This window comes from Haliotis rubra, unplaced genomic scaffold (genome assembly GCF_003918875.1).
Source record: "Haliotis rubra isolate DU_JTF1 unplaced genomic scaffold, ASM391887v1 Scf206, whole genome shotgun sequence".
NCBI lineage: Eukaryota > Metazoa > Mollusca > Gastropoda > Lepetellida > Haliotidae > Haliotis > Haliotis rubra.
Window position 1 is genome coordinate 122,071 of NW_025766070.1, and position 27,293 is coordinate 149,363.

The 27,293-nt window shown below is 39.6% G+C and overlaps 1 protein-coding gene and 1 long non-coding RNA gene across 2 annotated transcripts; one reads left to right on the forward strand and one right to left on the reverse strand.

Annotated features, from left to right (window-relative positions):
* Positions 1-5,009: 5,009 nt before the first annotated feature.
* Positions 5,010-26,744, forward strand: LOC124276116 (probable fumarate hydratase, mitochondrial). Its single transcript, XM_046711776.1, has 9 exons — positions 5,010-5,289; positions 8,773-8,898; positions 13,386-13,496; positions 14,833-15,009; positions 15,706-15,861; positions 20,251-20,362; positions 21,412-21,492; positions 22,793-22,996; positions 25,859-26,744. Exons 1-9 carry the CDS (start codon positions 5,071-5,073, stop codon positions 26,281-26,283), a joined length of 1,611 nt encoding a protein of 536 aa, XP_046567732.1. The 5' UTR covers positions 5,010-5,070; the 3' UTR covers positions 26,284-26,744.
* LOC124276117 lies at positions 5,755-7,376 on the reverse strand. Its single transcript, XR_006898419.1, has 2 exons — positions 6,938-7,376; positions 5,755-6,470 (listed from the first exon to the last, which is right to left on the reverse strand). It is a non-coding gene; the product is annotated as an uncharacterized LOC124276117 (long non-coding RNA).
* Positions 26,745-27,293: the final 549 nt, after the last annotated feature.

The window sequence follows — 27,293 nt, forward strand, 5'->3', positions numbered from 1 at the left end:
TCCATCGTGTTTGAAATATATATGTTACTGTGTTCATTGATTATATATCATATAATTATATGACCCGTGTAATCCAATATTGGTGTAGATTGTTACAACTTCCTCATGACAGATTACCTTTTCAAAGCTACCTTATGCTTAAGTCATTAGATGATAGTGGTAGAACAACATGGGCATCAAAAGTTAAAAGTCTTCTTTTTAATTTTGGTTTTGGAGATGTTTGGTTGAGCCAAGATGTTGGTGATGTAAAGATGTTTATAAGCTTATTTAAACAAAGATTATCAGATAATTTAAAACAGTCCTGGTACTCTTCCCTATGGTGTACTATAATTGCCATCGCGTGGCGCGTAAAAAAAGAACTACGACGTCGCATAAAAATGAACAGTGGCCTTCTAGGGTGGTATTTGATTGGATATAGGTGTAAAAACATTTTCGGGTCGACAGAAATGTTTATCGGGAGTGACTGAAGCATTTTTGCGTTTAAAATCCTGTTTCGTTTAACGATTCTTCTTTTGGACGTAACCTTGGTCAGCCACGTTCAGAGGCCGATAACCACTCGGTATAGTCAGACGTCGCCCATGACGTTGTCCACGACATCGCCCACGACGTCGCCCGTTATTTTTGTAGGCAAAATATATTTTACAAAGCGACGACGCGCAAGACGTCGTCTTTTTTATGCGACGTCGTGGGCGACGTCGCCCACGACGTAGTTCCTTTTTTACGCGCCACGCGATGGCAATTATAGGACACCATACTTCCCTGAGTAATTCCCCCAAATGCAACTATTACCAGTATTTTAAATCTGCATTAAATGTTGAACGTTATTTATCGTTTAATCTTTCTACACATTTAAGAGCTGTTTTAGCACAATTTAGGGATAGAAATTTTAAAATAGCTGTAGAAACTGGGCGTTATAACAACACTGATTATAATCAAAGATTTTGTACATCATGTAAATCTAAAGGTCTTACCTATATTGAAGATGAATTTCATGTACTGTTCATTTGTGAATCCTTTTCACAACTAAGAGAGAGGGTTATTACAAAGTGTGTTAAAAAGCCTTACACTGTATATTCTTTAGCAAATCTTTTCAAGAATACAAATGTAGACACTGTAAAATCTGTTGCCTTGTATCTATTTTATGTTAAAAGGATTATTACAAACACACTTGAATGATCATTGTGCCCCTGACTACACTGGAATTTCCTTTTGAATGTATTTTGGGCCTACGGCCTTTTACTGGGAATAAACTCTGTCTGTCTGTCTATCTGTGTTCATTGATTGGTTGGTTTGTTGTTTCACGCCGCACTCAATAATATTCAAGCTATGTGGCGGCGGTCTCTAAACAATATATTCTGGAGCAGACAATCCAGTGATAAACAGCATGAGCATCGACCTTCCCATTTGGGATACAATGATATGGGTCAACCATCAAGTGAAAAAAACTGATGGCACAACAGTCTCGTTTCCTGCTGGCTGGGTTCCGTCCTATTGCGAAACTTAGTACAATAACCAGTCCAGAATTTTGAGACCGACTCATTCAAATGGTTATATAAATATTAATCAGTATTATTTGATACATCTTATCACTTGTATATTGAAAACACTACGCTCTTTCTAATCCTTGCAAACACGTCGTGCAGCGTGCTCTGTCGTACAGCGTGTTCTGACAAACGGAAATCTTGAAATCGTGGAGATCTCAAAACGAGGCACGGCCGCTGGAAAAGTTTGGTGGTCTGGTACGGACTTGATATTTTATCAATCACATTGTACGTTAAGAAAATACATTTAATAAGCGCAAAAAACACATAACAGGTGTAACCAGTGAGCCGGACGAATTGTGAATCATTGTACGACCTCTTCAAACAGGATCAGTTTGTGACGTCTTAGTTAAACGACTTGCTGCCTAAACCTCAACATAAAATATAGAAATACGATTGTTTAAAACTCTAAAATTAAAATCAATTTGTAAATACCATTTTCTTATGAAACAAGGAAGTGGAATTCAGTGTAACCATAGTTGTTTGTAGTGTCTCTTTTCACTTTCACATGAGAAAATTCGAATCGGCTGAAAAGTATCTAATTGTCTGTATTGGTTAATGAGACTTATGTTTCGGTTTGTCAGCGAGCCTGACCACCCGATCCCTTTAGTCGCCTCTTACAACAAGCATGGGCTACTGAAGACTAATTCTAACCCGGATCTTCACGGGTCGTGTTCATTGAAGATGACCGGGGCACAATGATGAGATTGTGTTTTATTCCATTACATCAGCTGCAGGATTACACCAAGATGTAGAAGTGCTGTAGACAAAAAGGACGTACATGAAGTGGATGAAATAATATAATAAAACGCCTAAAATTATTTTTGTTATAATTTTTGCGACAATGTTGGGATATCGCTTGAAGCCACATCATCCCATACTCACTCACTTACTCACGCTTGGTGATGGCAACGACCTTGGTGATGGCAAACCAAGAAACATAATCGGGTGATGTTTTCGTTTCAAATCCGTGGCCACAAGTGGTGACGAAATGCACAGGAATTCTCTATATCGTGCGTATCTGCCACGAATAGTTTATGCTGCATGTGTTAACATCGAATTTCTGTGGATCTAAGCGACGGCGTAAACTGTTGATATTTAGTCCTGTGATGAAACCTATCATATTTGAAAATATTTACCAAATATATATACATAAGCCCATAAGAAGCACGCTGATTAAATCCACCTGTGGCCATCTAGACATGCCAAATCATGGACGGGAGTCATTTTTCAATTCATTTTATCCTTGCGTTATGGGTTCTCGGGCACCTCAGAACATCTGCTGTTGTGTCGATTATTTACACTTGTAAATCATGCCACTCATAAATGATAGGAGCGGTGGTGTAGCCTAGTGGTTAAAGCGTTCGCTCGTCACAGCGAAGACCCCGGTTCGATTCCTAACATGGGTACACTGTTTGAAGCCCATTTCTGGTGTCCCCTGCTGTCATATTGCTGGAATATGGTAAAAGCGACGTAATAACCATACTCACTCACTCACACGCCCGCTATGGAATAACGTCAGTGTTATATCGTTTGTGTGGTGAGAAATCTCACTACAGTCTCCTTTGTCGTAGAGCATGCAATCAGATGGGACTGACCTGATGCTGACAGGGAACTCTGTTGATTAGAGATCGTCACTACAAGGAAGAACAAGTCTCATCTGAATATAGCTAAAAGCGGCGTATAACTAAACTCACTCACTCACTCACTATAAACGATAACTTCAACCAATCACAAGCTGTGAGACGCAGCAACCCGCGTCATAGTCCGAGTGAGCAATCCCGTCTGAATACAAACGATGTCCGAAAACCAATGATCCGACGATATTGGGTCTGGGATAGAGACGTGCGATCAGGCAAGCTCATTAATGAGTGAGTGAGTATTGTCGTAACTGGGATTTGGGTGTTAGTAAACCCTACTACCCGTTACCTATTAAGATGGCCGTTCCGCATTGTCAGGGGTGATGTAAGCTCAAGTTACACACTTGGTCCATGGGGATGTTAAGTCTAGGAGTGAGGGGTCAGACGACTGTAACTCCTCAATAAACACATTTCATTCATGTGCTGGCACTCTAGCATACAATGAATAACTCAACACCAGGTTTTATACTCACATAGATTTACTCGATCCCTCTCTTCATTACAAGGTGCGTGGTCTGGACAGGATGGGGCAAGCTCTTCACCAGATATGGATATCGATCGCGATGCGAACGCTCTGCTGACTTTGTAACCCGCACCACTTTCTAGTGCTGACGGTATCTTTTAAAGGTGTTCGAGCCTGCTCCAACCTTGTCACATGACCCTATACAATCCCTCTGATTTGTTAAAAATTACATCATTCCATGGTCTCATGTCTTGCCTCGTGATCGGAAAATTACTTAAACTCTCATCTGTGATTCATTGTTCATTAATACCTAAAAGGACTTTCCTGTTCTGTCAATAAGATTTATCCTGTTGTTTTGATCCCTTACTTTATTACCAAGCCGTAATAGCATTGCTTTTCTGATGCAATCACAGTAATCCTCACTAACTAATTTGTGATACGTTTCTTGTATAACAGATGCCTTTTTTAATCTTATAACAGTGTGGTTTTATGCCGCAATAACAATATAAAATTGATGGGGACACCAGAAATGGCCTTCACACATTGTACATATGTGGGGAATCAAACTCGGGTCTTCGGCTCGACGAGCGAACGCTATAACCACTGGGCTACCCCACCGCCCGGCCCCGATAATGCACGGGCCACGCGTTTATAGGTAAACAAAAACATGTATCCAGATAGCGCACAAATTGTGATGTTTTAACACTGAAATCAACGACACACAGAAAAGAGCCTATACCGCAATGGAAATGGTAACATAATTCATTACATTACATATACGTTCGTCATGAACGGTGTATAGAATGTACTTGGCCAGTGGTTTAATGAAATGGTGCAATAAATATAAATTACAAGATGTATATGAGTATGAATTGTATGAAACATTAACGTTAATAGAACCTCTTTGTTGTTATGATACATTTTGCCATACTTCTGAACATAAATGTGTACAAATGGGCATGAATTATCACCATAGATATTTTTTTAGATCAAGAATTGCCCACCAATAACTGATGAAATAGATTTCTTTGAGTGGCATTCAGTTGGTGTGATGAAACAACGAGGCGAGTTCTATGGATATATTAAAGAAGTTGTATATCCATAGAACTCTAACTCCTCGTTGTTTGATAAATTTGAGCTCAGAATTCTAAGGGAGGCCACTCTTACTCCCTGCTTATATCATAATCTCCTTTGAATGCAGTACAAACATGTCGTCCTACAAAGGTACAAACTGTTTTCTTTTAGTGTTTTGCACTTGGTAATCTAAAGTACCTATTTCGTTTTAGTGATCCTGTTTCTTCTTTTCACAAAACTCGTTTTGATTTTGTCAGCAGCCAGGTTTAAGCTGGGCCCCGTCTAGCATATTGCAATATATACGCAAGGTGGCGCGCGGAAAGGGAGCTGGGAACCAGCTTACAGCCAGGTCATGTATGTGGGACACGTGCGACACATAACCGTGTTGAGAGCCTGGATTGGTGGAGCGAAAAGATATTTGACAACCGCGACAGTTAAAGGGATAAGTAGTAGAGGCTCGTGTATTTCATCAGCTCTGAATTCACATTTCCAGGGACAGCCAGTCATAAATAGGAGATCTCAGCGAGGATTATCCACAGAGTCAGAGATGAATGGAGACCGCTGTAATGACGTGAGAATATTTCAGTGTTTGTTTTGTTTTTTTCATTTGAGCTCGTGATCACTCCTTATAAGTTCATTCAGTGCAGTGAAGGGAGACAGAGCAATTAACGCGATATAGCGAGACAGCGCTGGAGACAGCGCGGTAGAGCTATAGATCTATAGGGCGACAACTGCCCCGCAGCGAGCAGTGACGGCTGCACCCGGTAGGCATAACCACTCATTTTTTATTAATAGGAATTTTTCAACCAAATTTTATGTGTTGCTAGAGTGAAGTTTCAATAACAACAAAACACTTTGATTTTCATACCCAAATTTTTTATTAAAAAGTTATTAGATTTACAAGACACCCACCCTCAGAAAAGAAAAATGTCTATCTATTTTTGCAATAAAAGTGATATATCTAACACATTCAACAGCAAAATCTGTCGCTGACAGTGGTACCCATTTCTGCTGTTTAATTACCATTACAATTTTGCCATGTATGACATGCATTAATGACTAGAAAATGACAATACATGCATACAAGGCAAGTTTCATGTTAACTAAAGTCTCTGGAGTCAAAATAAGTAAAATCAAGTAAAATAGGGACCTCTTGCTCCTTTCTACAGACAGCGTATGTACCACAACGAAATGAATAAATAAGGTTCTAGAAACTCCTACATAATACATAAAATATATATCACAGGGTTGAAAACAAAAACCTGGCCCAAGGAGCATGTAGAATCTTAGCTAAGCCTTTTTATATCATATCCAATATCTCATACATGATGGATTGATAACATTATATAACATATCTGATATTTATATTAGAGGCCGTGGTCTAGGTGTCTTTTGAATATGATCATAAATACTTAAGCAAATAGTTTCCAACAAATACAGTTTCAGTTGCAAGTTATTTCATGATCCTGGGTCATATGAATCCATTTTGGCAAAGATCAATGCAGATCAATGCACAACATATGATGAAGAAACATTTTCTTTGAAAGAGTGCTATCCAGTCCTGCTCTTTCAACTCTATCACAAACTGTCAATATATGGCAGGTATAAATGTTTAAAATATATCACAAAAACAGCATACAGGTCAAGTTGCATGATAATAATAAAATCTGAAGAAACAATAGCGACCAATCTCTGTCACTTTGCAAAACATAAGTAGTCTGGCTTCTTCTCTTCAGCTGGTCAGCCCTGGTCCTGAAAATTAAGGAAAATAAAAATTAACATATTTTCTTAACAGTATGGCACTAATTAGATCGTGACAATTTAATGGCCCAAGGCTTAAACAGTAAATAATTGATTACATATTATTGTTATTTCATCAACAATGGCAATTTTTATATAACTTAAAAAAATGTGGAGGGATTTTGTAAATGGAATGCAACTGAAAACAGAGATAATACAAAAAATGGTCAACTGCCAAATGTTGCTAACTTGTATATACTAACAGTAACACACAATCAAATTTACTGTCATTCACTGTCAGTAGTATTTCATTTTTGATAACCATGTCAATTTCACGAAAAAATAGGTCAACCCAGTGTGCACGTTATTTAGGCCAAGTATATATCATAATTGGATTGATTGGCGGTAATAAATGGTGTATATTTGTTCATTAGTTCAGGATACATCATATTGCAAGCATGAAAAATGTTGTCACTCACCTATTTCGTAGAAAGGCGGTATTTCCACGCTTGCTGACAAACACGATCTCAGCTGGCAGGCTCTGTCTGTCACTTGATCGCTAGGGAAAAGTACTTCCGGTATAGACGGTGGGGTCCTTTTCATTTTTATTTCGACATGAACACGTTGTTAAAAAAATACAATTCATAGTGCAGATTGAAGCTTGATAATTCGTCTACCTATGAGATTTTTTATAGACGTGCGCTTTGCATAAATATGTTTTTTTACACTTCGGAAGTTTTCACCTTCACAAAGTCAACATTTGACGTCACATTTGTCAAACTATGAAAAAAATTGTCTCTAGTTTTGTTATCCGTCTTTTCATTGGTGTATTTGTATTCTTTGTGCAATCAGAGGCAACGTTACAAATGCGCGTAAAAGCACCCCCCTGTTTTGACACATTTTTCTGACCTTGTTTTTGTGCTTACGAGAGGAGCTGTTTCGGTTATCTCCCCTGGCTGGATATCCCTACACCCGGTAAAGTGCATTCTAGCACTGCATGTTTAGTCTATGGATAAATGGTTTTACTATCCAGACAATAGCAAGTGTTTAAAACAGTTTTTTTCAGGTACCAATTGTTTTTTTAATTTTTATATACTCTACAAATAAGAATTTAAATTGATAGTTATTGACTTAGAGACTGGTGCAAGTCTAGTACACATTTGTAAAGGACATGTAATTACATAGTTCATATGAATAAACTCGTAGTTTAGTTATATGCTGGACATGTAAATACAATGAAAGGTACTTGTAATGCTAACAAATAGCATCAACGATTCCAGGTATACTGTCACTGATGGGTCTTAACACTAGAAAACTATTAAAAGGGGAAAAAGTGACAGGTCCCTGTGTCTTAACACTATATATACAGATTAATTTTTAAAATTAACTGTCTAGTCCATTATAATTGAGTTTTATGCCTATTAAATGTACATGAAGGATTTTCTGTTTTTCATGATCAATTATTGTTTTGTTGAAGTTTTTAACTCCTGACATAGTTATAAAGACTATCCCTAAAAAATGTCATGTACATGCCTATCAACGAAATCAAAAGGCTAGCTGTAATAAATTCCCGCACTGTCTTTACAATGTGAAATTTATGCAGGTCCTGTTATCCCTGGCTAGTAAACATCATCAGGACCACTATATGTAAGTTTCAAGCAGTGGTCCTGGTGGCCAGTGAATTTTGTATCCATAGTTAAGTAAATCTAGGAATGTTATTTTGGACCAGTGAAGTTCAGACAGGACCACTAATGATTTCCTGTGGTCTAAGAGAAATTTTGAAAAGTTTCTTTCCCTCCTTTATTATGCATCATTTCTTCTGTTTCTCTTAAACATGATGACAGTGCTTCCTTGTTTTACCTAGACTTAGAAAACTGAGGTTTCTGAGGACCATTATTAATACATTTCAAGTGTTCCAACTGGAAATGTGAGGGTCCTGTAAAGTATTGAAATGTACATGTAGTGTACTGTATGGTAGGATTTGATAAATGTTTTATTACTGGATAATATATTTGTCAGGAATTTGTTACATTGAACCTAACTGTCTGCTTTCAGTATATATATTTGTGCGTACTGGACACCACATAGACATCAAGTATAACCTTGGCATTTACTAAAATGAATGTTTGTGTTCTTGTAGAAGCAGGATGCAGCTTGGTGCAAGCCAGGGTTTATCTAATGTTGAAGTATGCTTACAACTGGTAGAATTCCAGGTAGTTTGGCATGTTTAAGGAGCCAAGTTACATCCGTGTTAAATAAGTTATATAATTATGCTTTCAAAAATTACAGGATTACCCTGATTGGTTGGTTTCAGAAAACTCTGCGTGTCGAGCGTGACAGTTTTGGGGAGTTAAAAGTGCCATCTGACAAGTATTATGGCGCAAACACAGCACGGTCTCTTGTGAACTTCGATATCGGCGGCGAAACAGAAAAGATGCCGGTAAGGAGTTGTGATGACTGAGAATAATAAATTATGAGTGAGTGAGTGTAGTTTGAAGCCGCAGTCAGCAATATGGTGGCAGTCTGTAAATATACGGGTGTGGACCAGACAGTCCAGTGATCAAAAGCATGAGCATCGATCTACATAATTGGGGTATGATGAGGTGTCAATGAAGTTGGCGAGTCTGACCACCTGATCCCATAAAAAGTCGCCTCTTACAACAAGCATAGGTTACTGAAGATCAATTCTAACCCGGATCTTCATGGATAATAAATGATGAGGTGAAACATCATGAATGATACTTTCAATATGCATTAGTCATCTATAGGGGTGGGTATTGCAGAGAATTTTCATATTGCGATGTGAAGGCATATATTGCGATATGTATTGCAATATATTGCAAGAAGTATTTTTAAACAAAAAATACTTATAATCGAGTTAATGCTTGATTTATAAAGCATGAACACAACAAAATCACTATGCTTGATTAAACTTTAATAAAAACTTTTAATCATGACAAAATAAAAATGTAAATAGTATTTGGCACAAATGAAACAAGGAAATATCCGAAGATTTCAGAGTGTTACGCAGTTTTCCGAATGCAAGTTAAAATACCGGTTTTCGATCAGCGTATCGCAATGCGTATCGTTTTCATGTCTGAACCGGTAAACCGGTTATATTGCGCAGCCCTTGTAATCTATGTAAATTATGAATAGTCTGTGCATTTACTAATTTTGTATTTTTTAACTATTGAATATTAGTCAGTGCGTCTGAAGTATTCAAGAGGCTGTTTAACGTGTTTAATATCTTGCATTGATTTTTACCGCATTCTTACTGAAGAGTATTTCCAAACTCAATTACATGGTTGTTATTGTCATGGAATATCATTTGAATCACTTAAAATCATGCAATGTCAATATTTTTAACATTTGAAATAAGAACTATTCAGCATTAATGAAGCGATATACGGTTTCATTTACTCATTAGTCATGGTTGAAATTTTCACAATAATGATATACTGCATGCTTGTGCTATATACAGAGCCTTTCAGTGTAAGTGAAGTGATAAATCATTTCTTTATTCATCACTGATTCAGTGGAAATCTGCACATTGCCATGTACAACATACTAGTTCAAAGACAATACGTACACACACATATTCTACCTGGCCTGCATCTTACTTTGTAAATCAGAGGAAAGAATTGTCGGCACTCACAACTGTGTGACAGGCCACTGTGTGGTAGCCTAGTGGGTAAAGCATTCGCTCGTCGCGCCAAAGACCCAGGTTTGATTCCCCACATGGGCACAATGTGTGAAGCCCTTTTCTGGTGTCCCCTACCATGAACACAATTATAACTTATTTCACAGTTGAAAGGGGACTATATATGGTTGTGTAGCACAGGGGGTTGGGGGGGAGGTTGTGTGGTGAGGGATCATGTATACAGTCCCCATGGCCCCATGAGGGTTATAATGATCCACTCTGCTGGAACCTGTTCAAAGATTGTTTTTATTTTGGTTGCGATTGAAGCTGTTTGTCACTTTTAGTCTGCCTGACACAATGTAAATGACAGTAAGCATGGTGAGGGTAATAATGATGATGTATTCATCATAGATCATATGTGCATATTCTGTGGTCAAACAGAATCATAGACAGTTACATTTCCGGGTCCCAATCCACAAAGCGTTCGTAATGTTACGACCCAGAGGCCCAGATAAGCTGCGTATCCGGGTAAAATACGCATAGAAAATTTTCAATTACGCATTGAAAGAAAATTGTTGCGTACCAATTCAGCATTTAAAATGTTAGATACTCAACAAGTTTAAAACAAATGCGTACGGAATATATTTATAAAAATCGCTTGTGTAATGAAAAAGACATCGATTGCTATCAAGTTGTACTGTTAGTATAGGACAAGTGTTGTACTGTCAGTATAGGATGAGTGCTTTTTATGAAATCATTTCCATTATATTTAAGTTGGTTTTGATTAGGTATGACATAAGGCAGAACATACCTGTTCAGTAAACTTACTCAATGACATATACTTAGGTGAGTAAAATGACTGAAATACTCACATATTTGAAAGCAGTGGGTAACGGAAAATGAAATACCCAATCAACATTCATAATACCCACTCCAAAAAAATACAGTGGGTACAGTACCCACATGAGCTAAATCTTATCTGGAGCTCTGACGACCTATCATGACTCTATACTATACCATAGGCTTACAAATGGCATAGTACTACAAACGGTTTGTGGATAGAATACTTGGTATGTTTATGATTAAGTAATTTAGAGGACTGTTTGCTCATCGGCCTCAATAAACTAAAATATAAGTGAGAAGGTGTTGGGCACAAGTGATTATTTACTTTCAGATGGGGGCCGGCAGTGGGGTAGCCTAGTGGTTAAAGCGTTCGCTCATCACACTGAAGACCAGGTTCGATTCCCGACATTGGTACAATGTGTGAAACCCGTTTCCGGTGTGCCCCCCCATGATATTGCTGGAATATTGCTAAAGGCGGTATAAGTCTAAACTCACTTACTACATTCAGATGGACACCTCTAATGGCTGAGACGTATGCATCGAAGACATGATTATCAAAACATAACCCCATAGTATTTATTCGGGTAATGAAGAAAATAACCCACACAACTCATGGAGACATAGATTATGTGTCCCTCATGAAATTCCATTGATCATCTCTCGGCTATCTGCTAGGCTGTAAAATATCTCTGTTGTTAACTCATTAAGCCCGAGAGACACTTCACTACTCAACACCTGGAGCCCTTCGCTGATTGCCCGTCTCGCTGTTGCGAGGCTAATTAGTGCTATTCACACCTGATTTCCCTGGCAGGTTTCGGGGATGACAGGAAACTGTCTAGTCGTACAATCAAGCTCTGATTGTTTAATTGTGTCGTAAAGATGTAAGTTAAAAAAAAGCAATGTATTGCAACGTATTGCAACGTACGTTTTATGTAATTTCATATCAAGTTTTTCTTGTAGACCTTTGCCGGCTTGTACGTTATATTTTATCAACATATGTATGTATTCTTTGTATGTAAGAGATGAGACATACATAAACAAATTGTTTCGCTTATATCATTGTGTGAGGTATAATTTTACAAAACATCTATGACAATGACAGACTGTAAAGAAGAATTTACTTACATGCTTTATAATCTTCTACGATATTAGCAGTTTTGCTGATACATTTCAGTGTATACTGAATATTTTAAGGAAAGTACTATTACGCTGGTCTGTGACTAACATAGAGCACATTCATAGCTTGGCACTTTGTTTCATCTAGATTTAATGCAAAAAACATACGTTATCATACAAACATACATGTAAAAATTGTATAATACATATTCCTTGTATAGACATAAAACAAAGAGTCACGTGATAGGGCGTCTTCAAATTTCCCGAATAGAACATTTCGCATCTCAACTGTTCAATATAGTGGCTGATCATTTGTTATCTGTGACCAGTCGTATCATGAGATACCTGTCACAGAGGAAGGGACAGGTGATGGGGCCTGGGCGAAATGTCTGAAGAGCACGTTTGGTCACTCAACAGCTTGGACATGTTGGATAGAGATTGATTATTGGCTATATTGTTGACCAGTCGATATGCTGGGTTTCGGCGTTATCAACTCAAGCTATCATGTAACAGTTTGTGTATTGTAAACATACATAATTGTAACGATCTATGACATATACACATAAGACAAATAGGAGTAGATAGATCTCAGATCGAAAACACATTTTAGTGTTTTTCGATAAGAAAGCAAAGTGATTGAAATTCAACCATTGAGTAGAGATAGTATTTATTTTCATATACATTTTATGCACAAAACTAGTACATAAAACATAATGGTTTGCTGTATAATCTTCACCTTGATACGAATGAATACGTTTGAACAACTACAGAGCAAGATATCAAGAGACTGGTAACTGGTCATGTTTTTGTTGACATTTAAATTACGACCTTCACTTTCATTACTTTTTAAGTTTGATTTGATAGTTTGCGGCATAAGAAGCATTTTAGTATTCACTCCCAATGAAGAGTACCAGACACTTTCCTCTGTAAAAACATCTCATAATCCCCTTTCTCGCTGACATGTGCTCATTTGCCAAACACTGTATAAGCCTATGATAATGATTAGCAATTGCTATCAAAACACTTTAAATACTTCTTCTGATTAACACTAAAGGTAGCAACTCTCGTACGAAAAGCTAATCTTTGCTCAGTACTACTAAATTGGTTGGAATAATAGGTACAGTGCGATTTTTAAAAGTGCGACACACATCTGCGTCTCTCGCTGAATAAGAGGTGCTTTCTGTTGTCTCCCATGTGCAGCTCTCGCTGAAAAAGAGGTGTTTTCTGTTGTTGCACATGTGTGGCTCTCGCTGTGAGAAACTAATTAATTTGTCGCACATGCGCGTCTCTCGGCCTTAATGAGTTAACTAATGGCCTTCTGTCCACAGGTTCCGGTCATCCAAGCATTCGGCATCTTCAAGAGATGTGCGGCAAAGGTCAACACAAAGTTTGGCCTGGATCCTAAGCTGGCAGAAGCCATCCAACAAGCTGCTGAAGAGGTCATTGACCAGAGTTTCTAATAGTTTTTACTCAATATTTCATTGTTTACTTACTAGCATGAGAGGGAAAGCCTTGCCATGTTTGTGCTGGGTTCTTATCTGAAGACCATATAGATGATAGATGTCCATTCTTGTGTGCAATTTAACATGCTTGAACAGGGACTTCACAAAAAGTTTACAGCGTGTGTTTGGTGGACTTGTTGCATCAAGAAATATCTGATGTTTTTTGTGAACTATTCTAAATCACTGATTTGGCCATGGATGGATGATCAAGCAGTACTTTTAGATTCTCTGGCACCCAGATCTGCATATTGCTTACTTCCCTTTTAAACACTATACAATTTTTAACATCCATGTCACATTTCACAAAATACCTGTGAAGATCCATGTTTGAATTGGACTTTGGCAATAAGAGGCAACTAACGGAATCGGGGAGTCGTCCTCGCTGGCTTGGTTGACGCATGTCATCGTATCCCAATTGCATAGATCAATGCTCATGCTGTTGATCACTGGATTGTCTGGTCCAGACTCGATTATTTACAGACCGCCACCATATGGCTGATATATTTCGGAGTCCAGCGTTAAACAACAAACATACAAACACAACAATGCCAAATCATAGAAATTTTGAAATTGTCGTGTTTTTCTCTTCCCAACCAATATTTTTACAAATTCAGAAAAAAGTAGTTAAAGGTTCTTGTCATGTTTTCAATAATATTTTGGTCACCAGTCAGTGTTTTGTGAAAGGGGGTGCGGTGGGCAAGCTGGCTAAGGCACCAGGCTAGTGATCCAGCGAGGTTGAGGTGCCGGGATCAAGCCCACCTGTGACCAGGTGTAAAAACCTTAGAGTCAGCTTTGTGTGCAGACTCATTCAGTGTTGTCACAACCCCTAGTGTACATTACACAACCCTGTGCACTTAAAAGAACCCACGAATCCGTTGGTATATGACCAGATGGTGGCCACATGAATACGTGCAAACACCTAGTTGCAGGTACAGCAACGTGCAGTGAACTTGGACAAAGTACTTTGACTGTGTGTCCCAGTCCACCCAGCTGTGAATGGGTACCTCGTTAGGATGAGAAAGCCACAATAACTCGGTGCTCCTTGTGGCTGCAAGAGTTGTATACTCCCCAGGGAGCTGAGATTGATAATATGAGGTGCTCTTGAGATTGACATCCAATGATCGAGGGAAAAAATACCAGCGTCTTGAGCAAGCACTAGTTGCCTGGATATGTGCGCTATGTAAATATCCTATAATAATAATAAAAAACCCAACTACACAATGATAAAAGGAAAGGCATGATGATATTAAATGTATTTTCCTGTCCCCATCAGGTAGCAAAGGGTGAGCTTAACGCCCACTTCCCCCTGGTAGTGTGGCAGACAGGGTCAGGGACTCAGACCAACATGAATGTGAACGAGGTGATCAGCAACCGGGCCATTGAGATCCTTGGGGGCACCATGGGAACCAAAACACCTGTACATCCTAACGACCATGTCAACATGAGCCAAGTGAGCACATCCTGAAACATCACTGTGGAATGCCTGTAGTATATTTTACTGTAGTGTGTCTCACAGTCCCTGAACCTCATTATTTCCCTTTCTGCCTGGATGAAACAAGTCTAGATTTCCTCAGGTTCAGGAATCTCCCTTCTCACTGGGGTTCCTTTTCAATTTAAAAGGAACTGTTTGCGTCTATCAAAATTATGTATATTCAAAGACTAAGCATTAGTCTAATTTTACTGTAAAAATTGTTGATGATAGAAATAGATCTAGCTAGCTATCAGCATTAGAGTAAATCTTCAGACTTCCATTTTACCTAACTAAAATTACTGTCTGATATTGAACAAAATAATAAATTCCTCAAGGGTAATGTGCCCAGTGATATTATATTTTGCCCATGAAAATGAAGCCTGTGTATGTCTTCAATACAATATGTACAAGCTGGACATGTGGTTTGGATATATCAATATTACATGACCCTTGTTCAGTCTCTGGAGTTTTCAAAACATTTCACCCAAACAAACAAAATTCTGTATTTTGTAGACATTATCATAATTAACAATACAAATGTTCCATTCATAGCATCCATTTGTTAAGGGACAAATTTCTGGCTTTAGGGCAGTGAATGCTTCAGGGTGTTTGTCATCTTGGAAAAGAAATGTAATATGGTGAATAAGAGCTGAACGTTGATTTGATACATTTCAGAGTTCAAACGACTCCTTCCCTACAGCTATGCATATAGCAGTAGCAACGGAAATCAACAACCGTTTGTTGGTTAACCTCCAACAGCTGCATGAAGCACTCGGGGCCAAATCCAAAGAGTTTGCAGACATCATCAAGATAGGAAGGACTCACACACAGGTACAGGATTTGTTCAGTACACCAGTTGCCAGAGTCCAGACATTATCCTGTAAAAAACCATGACATTAGAACTGTGAACCAAGGTAATGACTGTATGAACATTCACTTTGTTTGTTTGTTGTTTAATGATGCACCCAGCAATATTCCATCTATATGACAGAAGTCTGTAAACTAACAAGCCTGGACCAGACAATCTAGTGATCAACAGCATGAGCATCAGTCTATGCAACTGGGATGCAATGACATGCATCAACCAAGTCAGCTGGCCTGGCCTCTTGATATCATTATAGTGACACCAGGGGTGGAAATAACTTTAAAATTGCTAGTGTACTCCGGTACAGTGGCACATGTAAAATCACTTGCCCTGATGATTTTTCCACTATACCGTCCGTTTTCTTGTTGATTCTTTAAACAAACAACATAATTAACATTGGAAAGTCAACTGGACACCCGGTACAGTGTGATATACAAATTTGCTTGCCAAACAGAAAAAACGCTGGACTCAGGCGTCGGGCAATGGGTTATTTCCACCCCTGAGTGAGGCGGCTAAGTTTCTATTTGCAATGTGTTTTTCATAATAAAAGCACAAAAATTGGCCATCAGGAAGAAAAACATGTCTGAAATAACTTCAGATATGGATGCACATCAGTTTTTGTACATTTTCACATGTGCACTAACCAAAAGATGGTCTAAGACAGTCCTGAAGATGCCCCGATGGGGTTAGTATTAGAGTCCTCGCAGTCCATGGTAATATATCGGTGGAATTGTTCTTTAAAAGGTTGATGACAGTTCGAGAACGGTTAGGTCTGCATTGTCTGCCATGACTGTTGGACGATTGGGAAGGTTATCCAAATGTGACACCACGTCTGTATCCAGTACTTCCTGACGATAACGTTGACTATCATTTGACGCTTTTACTGTAACGAGATCCCACTTACGATGCCATACGAAACGCACCCCCACACTATCACTGAGCCACCGGTTCATCTGCATGTATCATCTCCTGGTGCTACAGCATCTCCATACAAGACAATAGCTGTCGGCAACGTGTAGGAGATACCAACTTTCATAAGACCAATGAACCCTATGCCATTACAGTGTGCGAAATTTACGCTGGTCCTGTGGTCCCTGGCTAATAAAAAATTCATCAGGACCACTAAATGATAAGTTTGCAGTGGTCCTGGTGGCCAGTAAAGTTTTGTATTGATAGTTAAGTATCCAGTGAAGTACAGACAGGACCACTCATTACTGTCCACTCACTGGTCATGTGTTCTAGTGGGACATTTTGAAAGGTTTCTTTCCCTGCATTACCTCAAGTTTCAGTTCTTGGAGTTTGCACCACACCAGACTTTTCTGCCTGTACCTATCAGTGGGTGAGAGAGTATGGTTTTACACCGCTTTTAGCACAGTGGGGGCACCAGAAAAGGGCTTCACACATTGCACAAGCGAAGGCTATGCCATCTCCCAGTTCCTGTCAGTGAGGGAGGGATGTCTGATCAGACGATGTACCCTCAGACCATTGGGACAAAAAGTGCCCTGTCGACATATATTGAAGCAAGTGTAACAGCAACATCAGAAGAGCCAGCTGTTACCAGTTTGATTATAGACAGAGCTGTCACTGTTCAGATGTTGAAGCCTGGTACTGTCAAAATATTTGATGAATATGCCAGTGAGGTTTTCATACCACACGTCCAGGCACAGATATGAGTGTCACACGTTTGGGTCTGATGTGGGATAGATACAGTCCACAAGCAACAGTCCAAGCCTGTCTGGGCACGTGTGTGAAGATGTCATTAGCTTTGCTACTGTACCAAAAAACTCTCAAAGGGAAGAAAAGAGCAACAATAGCAATTTTCCTATTTTTTAGTCAAAGGGTCTTATTCAGTCTGTCTAGGATCAGGCAGTTGTTGTTAAAGATGGAGAACAGGTAGGGTGTGGTTCCCAACAACATGATTTGTCCTCACTTGTCCCTTGCGGCCATCAATAAGACGATATTCACATCATACTGATGTTGCTCATGCTGCAAACATGCCTATGAAAATATCATGTTACGAAGTGTAAACACAGCCATGAAAAGCTTATGTTACAAACAGTCAAAACATGGCCATGAAAAGCTTATGTTACAAACAGTCAAAACATGGCCATGAAAAGATTATGTTACGAACAGTCAAAACATGGCCATGAAAAGATTATGTTACGAACCGTAGCTACAGATGCAGTAATGCTCAATACATGCCATCCCACCAACGCATGCAGCTGTTGTACATCAGGTCAAAAAGACATTACCAAGTAGCGCATATTTGGTCAGTCACTTTTCCACAGCCTTAACTGCCATCTCCTATTGAGTGCAAGATCTGGGTTAGAATTGGTCTTCAGCAACCCACACTTGTCCTAAGAGACGACTAACGGGATTGGGTGGTCAGGCTCGCTGGCCCAGTTGATTTTTGTCATTGTATCCCAACTGCATATATTGATGTTCATGCTGTTGATCACTGGGTTGTCTGGTCCAGACTTGATTATTAACAGACTGCCGCCATATAGCTGGTATATTGCTGAGTTTAATAACAAACCAACCAAACCTATTGAGTGTGTCTGGACACTGCAGGGAAGTGGACAGTGCCCTAATGGACAGCACTTCACCAAGCATCAAAGTCTGGTCAGGAGCTGGTCTCTTGTGGCTGCAGAAAGGGGTGTAACAACAGTCGAAACAGTCCTCGCTTCAATGCACAGGACGTGGTGTGATGGCTAGTGTTCATCAATATTGTCTTTTCAAGACATTTAACCAGAATATGTTGTTTTGTTTTGGTTAAGATTTCCCCTTAATGCATTAATGGCCATTCCAAAGCTAAAACAGTAGTCAGACAAAGGCAAAATAGTATTTACTGTCTGTGCATGCCAGTGAAGATTCGATTTAGAATTGGTCTTCATCAGCCCATGCTTGTCGTAAGAGGCGACTAACGGAATTGGGTGGACAGGCTAGCTGACTTGGTTGACACATGATATCCCAATTGTGTTGATGCATACTGTTGACTGGAATCCCATTCCATTACCCGTGAAGGTCGCAGAATCGATGCTCATGCTGTTGATCACTGGATTGTCTGTCATCGTCGATGCTCATGCTGTTAATCAATGGATTGTCTGGTCCAGACTTCATCATTTACACACGCCATATATAGCTGGAATATTGCTGAGTGCTGCGTAAAACTAAAGTCACTCACTCACTCTATTCCACACTGTTGATTAATGGATGTCTCAATTATTTACAGACTGCTGCCTAATAGCTGGAATATTGCCGAGCGCTGCATTAAGCAACAAACAAGCAAAACCTTCCGCACATGCGCAAAACGAAATTATTTTGATTGCTACCATATCCTAAAATGGTCACTATTCATCAGTCTGTTAATGTGTAAAGTTTTATGCTTTTAGGAACCGTTCATAATTTATAGCTTGGGTGGATGATGATGATTTTATGGAGGGGATCACCAATTTTGTTCATGGGAGGTAGGACGGGTCAGCAATTTTGTACATAAAAATTATGGGAAAGGGGGGTGTCATTGATTTTGTACATGACATGCAGGGGGTGGGCACTTAATTTGTAAATAAATTTTAGTGGGGTCAGTCACATTGTACATGCTTCTCCATAAAAATCATCATCATCCCCCTAGCCATAAATTATGAATGGTCCCTTATTGTTAAATGCAAATTTTATCTGTTTAGTCGCTCCACTATTAGCCGCCTCTTACGAGACAAGCTGAAGCTGCTGAAGATAAATTCTAACCTAGATTTTCACTCTTTTCACATTTTGAGAACAACGTTGATGATCAATGTTTACATTGATATACCAAATATATGTTGAGCTTCTATGTTGGAGATTCAACTGACATAATAGTGCTCCCTGATGTTGAGCTAGCAGGTTAAGAAAGTGTGCTTAAGGGAAAAGAGTTTACTTTGCTAAAAATTGCAATCATTCATATTCCAATTAGCAAGATCTCCCAGAATTCTGTTTAATGCTGATCATGTGACACAGAACCAGTTGTCTTGCCACTATGACTCCCATTCTTTAGTGAATCAGGAAATCCTGGCAAGAATCATTGCTGCTCCCATTCTCTGTCACTATCCAGCTAGGTATCAGTGGATTTAGACTTTGTATAGTAGATGTCAGAGTATTTAATGAATAGGTTTGACAGTAGCCATTTTGCCCGTTGTGTTCAATTCCCCACATAAGTACAATGTGTGACATCCATTTCTGGTGGAATATTGCTAAAAGCGGCATACAACTTCACTCACTCACTCACTCACTCACTCACTCACTCACTCACTCACTCACTCACTCTCCCTCTACATGGTCCAGGTAACCTACCATTGATCATCTCTGTACTGTTGTTGCAGGATGCTGTCCCCCTTACTCTGGGCCAGGAGTTCAGTGGCTACACCCAGCAGATGGCGTATGGGATAGAGAGGGTACAGGCCACATTGCCCCGCGTACAGGAGCTTGCAGCTGGTGGGTTACCTCTCAATATCACCTCAAAGTTTGCTCAACATACATTCTGCTATGTGCCACATTTCATTGTTTGACCTTGTGTTTGCCCTGCTTTTAGTTTTTCTCAAATGGAATACTTGCATATCTGACTGAGGAAGCTAAACATTTGCTGATATTACATCCCTGAAGATGATGCCAAAATTTGTTAAAATCATTTGATTTTAGTGCAAGTTTGTTATTCATAGTTATTATGCAGACATAATTTCATTATCATGCTGAGCATGTTGAAAGCAATGTTTTATGTGAGTAGTTGTTGACATGTCAGACTGCTGGATACATCCGGGTGAGTTAAGGTGCTGGTGTAACCATTTGTGAGGGGTATTTTATTCAGTGAAAGAGTGAGTTTATGGTTTTACGTCACTTTTAGCAATATCAGCAATATCACGCATCTGAAATGGGCTTCACATTGTACTGTGGGAAATTAAACTCGGCTTCAGAGTGATGAGCTAATGCTTGTACCCCCCACCTGTGGGAGTTATCCAGTTATGCTGTTATGTATTTTGATTTGTAAAATTGCTTCTCATCATTGACTTGGATGGCGCTCAGCATAAAGGTGGCGCGTTAAGGAAAGATCATCTCAGGGTCAATACAGTGTGTCTGAGCTGGGTATCCATGTTTATGGAAAATTGCTAAACTCACCCACTGCAGCATGGGATCTGCTGGTGCAGTAAAACCCGCATTAGCTGTATTAGTGCAATAATTGGAGACAGAGACATTAAAGCCCCTTTCACCTCATCTCACATTGCTGGGTGGTGAGGTAGCCTAGTGGTTAAAGCGTTCGCTAGTAACATCCAAAGACCCGGTTTTGATTCGCCACATGGGTCAATGTATGAAGCCCATTGCTGGAATATTGTAAAAATTGGCATAAAACTAAACTCACTCACTCATCTGTGTGAAGCCCATTTCTGGTGTCCCCCACCGTTATATCGCTGGAATATGGCTAAAAGCGGCGTAAAACCAAACTCACTCACTCACTTATCTCATCTCACATTACTGACTTGGTTTAACAGGAGGCACAGCCGTTGGTACTGGACTCAATACAAGGAAAGGCTTTGCTGAGATGGTGGCTGCTGAGGTGTCTCAGTACACAGGTAAATGTCCCAGTATACCTGTGGTTGTCTTGGTAACTATCGTGCACATGGTTACCTCCCTTGCCACCAGCTCATGTCTCTTGTTGACGGTACTGACAGTACAATGTTAATCAAAAAGTTGGCAAGTGTTTGTTTTCACTTTACTTATCAACATTAATCTTTCTGATTGTCAAATTTGATTTGAAGTTTCAAATCCTGCTTGAACACCTACTAACTCTTCCAATCCACCATGTATATGTATTGTATATTATCCTCTGATCTGTTTGGAGCACCATGAGCATTCACAAGTGTGTGGATACAGGTGCATTATTCATGGCCATTACTATCATATTATGATTATCCCCTGCAACATGTGTTTCGGGGGCGGGGGGGTAGCCTAGTGGTTAAAGCATTGGCTCGTCACGCCGAAGACCCGGGTTCGATTCCCCACATGGGCACAATGTGTTAAGCCCATTTCTGGTGTCCCCTGCCGTGATATTGCTGGAATATTGCTAAAAGCGTCGTAAAACTAAACTCAGTCAGTCAGTGTTTTTCGGGGGTGTTAAAATATGATTACACAGTGCCATTTAGAAAGTGGTCAAATGTAACATATGTTATGTTTGGGAGTACACTTTCTTAGTAAAGTACAGTTTCTAGTACTTTTGTTGATTGAGTCCCATCCAGGATTCGAACCCACACCCTCACACCCTAATCACCGGCACACATGTGGAAGTCGGGGTGGCTGAGCGGGTTTGGCAGCTGACTTTGTGTGCTGGCAATTAGGTGCCTGACTCTGAGGGTGTGGGATCAAATCCCGGATGGGACTCAACCGAACAAAAGTACTAGAATATCTGTACTTTACTAAGAACATGTACTCCCTAATATAACATGTTACATAGTATTAAAATAGACTGTTTTTATGGTAGGAATACAATTGCCATGGTGAGTTGGTAAGCAGGCATGATATATGGGAAAGCATATCACAATGCTCAAAGAGAAATCCATCAAAATTACTTAATTATTGAATTAAATCTAACCTGACCTATTGTAAAACCCCACAAACAAGCACTCAGTCTGACTGTATTATCAATATTTTATACCAACCAACAACCTCATATTTCTACTTCCATTATAGGACGGTGGGGTAGCCTAATGGTTAAAGCGTTCGCTCGTCACGCCGGAAACCCACGTTCAATTCTCCACATGGGTACAATGTGTGAAGCCCATTTCTGGTGTCCCCCACCGTGATATTACTATAATATTGCTAAAAGCAGCATAAAACTATACTTACTCACTCACTCACTCACTACTTTCATTATAGGGTTGTCTTTCATGACTGCCAACAACAAATTTGAAGCACTTGCCGCCCATGATGCCTTGGTAGAGGTCCATGGAGCACTGAATGTGGTGGCGTGCAGTTTGATGAAAATAGCCAATGACATCCGCTTCTTGGGGTCTGGTCCTCGGTGTGGGCTGGGAGAAATCTCACTGCCAGAGAATGAGCCTGGGAGTAGCATCATGCCAGGTAAGTGACGGGGGGCGATATTCTGTCAGGTGAGTGGAGGTAGTAGCTCTCTGTCAGGTGAGTGGAGGTAGTAGCTCTCTGTCAGGTGAGTGGAGGTAGTAGCATTCTGTCAGGTGAGTGAAGGGAGTAGCTGTCTGTCAGGTGGGCGAAGGGAGTAGCATTCTGTCAGGTGGTCGAAGGGAGTAGCATTCTGTCAGGTGAGTGAAGGGAGTAGCTGTCTGTCAGGTGAGTGGAGGGAGTAGCATTCTGTCAGGTGAGTGGATGTAGTAGCTCTGTCAGGTGAGTGGAGGGGAGTAGTATTATGCCAGGTGAGTGAAGGGAGTAGCTGTCCGTCAGGTGAGTGAAGGTAGTAGCACGCTGTCAGGTGAGTGGAGGAGAGTAGTATTATGCCAGGTGAGTGAAGGGGGGAAGCTTTCTGTCAGGTGAGTGGAGGGAGGAGATCAGTGAAGGGGGTAGCATTGTATGAGTGACATTTCTCTCTTTTTGTCTGGATATACAAATTTCTGGATATCTGATATTTTGTCAGTTATCTCCCTTCCCCAAAATCAATGGAAGCCAAAAAATACCTTTTTGACATAATGCATAAGATTATACAAGTATTAGGGAAGTCAAAATCTACATTGTATCCCCTCAGCAAACTCAAGTGAATGAATAAGTGATACAAAACTTGGCTAATAAATAAGCAAATTAATATAAATTCACTATTCATTTTCAATTTACACTGTGTTTCCAGCTCTGCGAGGCTTTGTTTTATATGCAGGGATTAAGATGACCATGTGTATTTTCTTGTCAAACAAGCCAAAAATGCAATCAGGAGTGCACACATTTTCTCCCTATCTACAGGTGATTCAGTTGAAGTACCTGTTTATGTAATCCTAAGAATTTTGATGCTCTAGTCCTATTAAAATTGTATCTGAAACTGTCATGATGTCAGGAATAATATATTTTCATATCATGTTATTTTACTTGCAGTTTTGTAACTGGTTTGTGTAATAACAGGATTGAATTAGCTCAGTGATCTCATGACACCCGTCTTATTGGATGCCAGGTGATGAATTGCTAAGGAAACATTGTCAAGGGTGGTCGCTGTTGGGTATCTGGGGCACAATAGGGTGTATTTTGCATTTTTCATAATTGAAATTCATAGTCAGGATCCAGAATACAAATTTCCTGCTCAATGAAGTATTTTATGTGGTATTTACTTCTTTTCACATAAAAGTAGGCAAGGTGTTAAAGCGTTGAAGTCATTTAGGTTTTTCCCCACATGGGCACAATGTGTTAAAGCTTTCTGGTGTCCCCGCACGTTGATATTGCTGGAATATTGCTAAAAGCGTAAAAACTAAACTCAGTCAGTCAGTCTTTTCACATAAAAGTAGGCAAGGTGTTCTGAAGACATTTAAGTTTTCATTTTAAAGCTGCTCGAATCACACTGAATATACCTGGAGATGAGTGCACATGAAATACGAAGTAGGTTTCCATATATAAGACAGTGGTCAACGATACACCGGCCCATTTCGTTGCTATTTCCCCATTCATCCATTCGAGCCATTAGGTTTTATGCATTGTTAGACTTGTAGGTTCATTTGCTCTTGTGGTGTTATGTAGCTTTTGAGCATTACATTGTTGTTAGAATTGTAGTGTCCAGAGGTAGACAATTAGCAGTATTTAGTAGTTTCATTCCAACTTCATTTTCTTCATTTAGAATCACTTAAGAGAATCATGTTTAGTTCCTTGTAAATCATCCATAGTTTTCTCACTGATAATAGTTGTCACGTTTAGTTACTTGTTTAGGCAAAAGGTTCAAAGTTAAAAATTTTAGTTGATTAGGTTTTCATTTACATTGCATAGCTCTGCACAATCGTTTATTTCCACTGCGCAACACAAGGTGTCCGGATATCTAGGGGTTGGGATAAGGAGAGTTCCAGTGTAAAAACCATAACTTTAATAAATCAGTTTCGGTTCTACCTTATGTTAATCCTGACATTCAACAGAATATTTTTCCATAGATAATGAAGCCATGAGATTGTGTGATATGGTTATGAGACTGACATGTATTTGGTACGGTTTGTACTGTGGTCCACAATTCATTTGGTATGCAAGCTTCCTATGGGGATCAGGGCTGTGGGGTAGCCTAGTGGTTAAAGCGTTCGCTCGTCATCGCCGAAGACCCGGGTTCGATTCCCCACATGGGTACAATGTGTGAAGCCCATTTCTGGTGTCCCCTGCCATGATATTGCTGGAATATTGGTAAAAGCGGTAAAACCATACTCACTCACTCACTCCTATGGGGATCACAGGATTGGAAGTAGGTGGGGTATCATTTCCATGTAGTCTGCTTCTGAATACACAATATAGTCAGGTTTTAGACAAATTATGACTAGGGAGTGGTAATGATGTACTGTGTGAATGACCCCCTAAAATTTATGTACAAAGTGACACTCTTTGCTTGTCATGTACAAAATCAATGACACCCCCACCCCCCCTTTTCCATAAGTTTTAAGCATAGTTTTTAATACTTTTACGTACATAATTGCTGACCCCTAGTACATGTGCACAAAATTGATGACCCTACCTCCCCAGAACAAAATGGGTGACACCCCCCACCCACCCCTCACCCCATCAAATCATCATCACCCCCAGCCATAAATTATGAACGGTCCCACTAGTAAGCCTCAGATGCTGTAAAACTTATCAATCCTTTGGTTTCTAACCAAGTAACGTTTGGATTACCTGACTGGGTCAGCTGTCTCCCAGGGGGCATTTGTGGGGAACTTCATGTTCATGTGGATTCAGGTTTCCATGATGTACCATTTGTTGCTAATTGTAGGTCATATGTGTTGAAGATTTCATTCTCTTTCCCAGGCAAAGTGAACCCTACCCAGTGTGAAGCTATGACAATGGTGGCCGCCCAAGTTATGGGCAATCAGGTTGCTGTCTCCATCGGTGGAAGTAATGGACACTTCGAGCTCAATGTCTTCAAGCCCATGATTGTACGGAACGTACTCCAGTCAATCCGTCTGCTTGCGGATGCGAGCCTGTCCTTCACCAAACACTGTGTCACTGGCATCAAGCCAAATAGAGAAAGGATAAGCCAACTGATGAACGACTCTCTCATGTTGGTCACGGCCCTCAACCCTTACATTGGCTATGACAATGCAGCAAAGGTCGCGAAACATGCACATAAAGAAGGAACAACCTTGAAACAAGCAGCTCTTGACCTTGGTGTTTTGACAGAAGAAGAGTTTGATAAATATCTGAAGCCTGAGATGATGCTCGGCCCCAAGTGAGAAGTTCTGTTACAACTATAGTGTATGATAATCAGAAATGCTGTGTTCATGATGGTATTTGGGTTTTGTTGTCAAATTATACAGGAAAGTATTCTTTTGTTGGTATATAAACTGAAATTCAAAAGAAAGTACTCACCTGGTTCTATGGAATTATTTTCCCCAAAACATATTTTTGAAAAGGTGTGGACTTTCTTTTGTATATTAGTTTGTTTGTTATTCCTGGCAGAAAGTGGTATTTTGTTTTCTATGTAGCATATTGATATATTATTTTGAAGTACATGTTTTTATCAAATATGAGGAAGGACTGTATCAAATATCGAGACAATCAAATTTGGTAATTATCAAGAACGTGTTGAATGAACGTATATATTTGAAAGGGAATCCAGGAGGGACACTTAGACATATGAGAATCTCACCCAAGTGTCTTCTGATATCAACACGAGTTGATAAAGTTACAAATATCCGAGGCTTGCCAAGGATAGTTTTACTTTATCAACGAGTGTTGATATATTTGATATCAGAAGACGAGGGGTGAGATTCTATTTATCATCAAAATCACTTCGTCATTAATTTTCAATGAAAAAAATATACATCTCTGAACATATTAGACTTACAGTGCAGACATGGCGTCATCATTGTTACGGGAAGGTCAGGGCATTGTTAATCTACTGTAAAAGCGATATCTCCTAGAATATGATATGATATTTGACAATCTCGGGGAAGGGTTATAAGAAATGATATAGATATTTGGGAGAATCATAATGAAATGGACATTTTATAAGGAAATATAAAATACTTTTGCATTTTGTCTTTTCATGTAGGGTCATGAAACGTGTACAGGGACATGGAGAGGGTCATCTGACAATATGACTAGCATGAGAGGAGGGTCATTATTTTCAGTGTGTTAATGCATCCAAAATCTCTGTCCCATCCCAGGGCGGTAGGGGTAGCCTAGTGGTTACAGTGTTCGCTAGTCAAGCCGAAGACACGGGTTCGATTCCTCACATGGG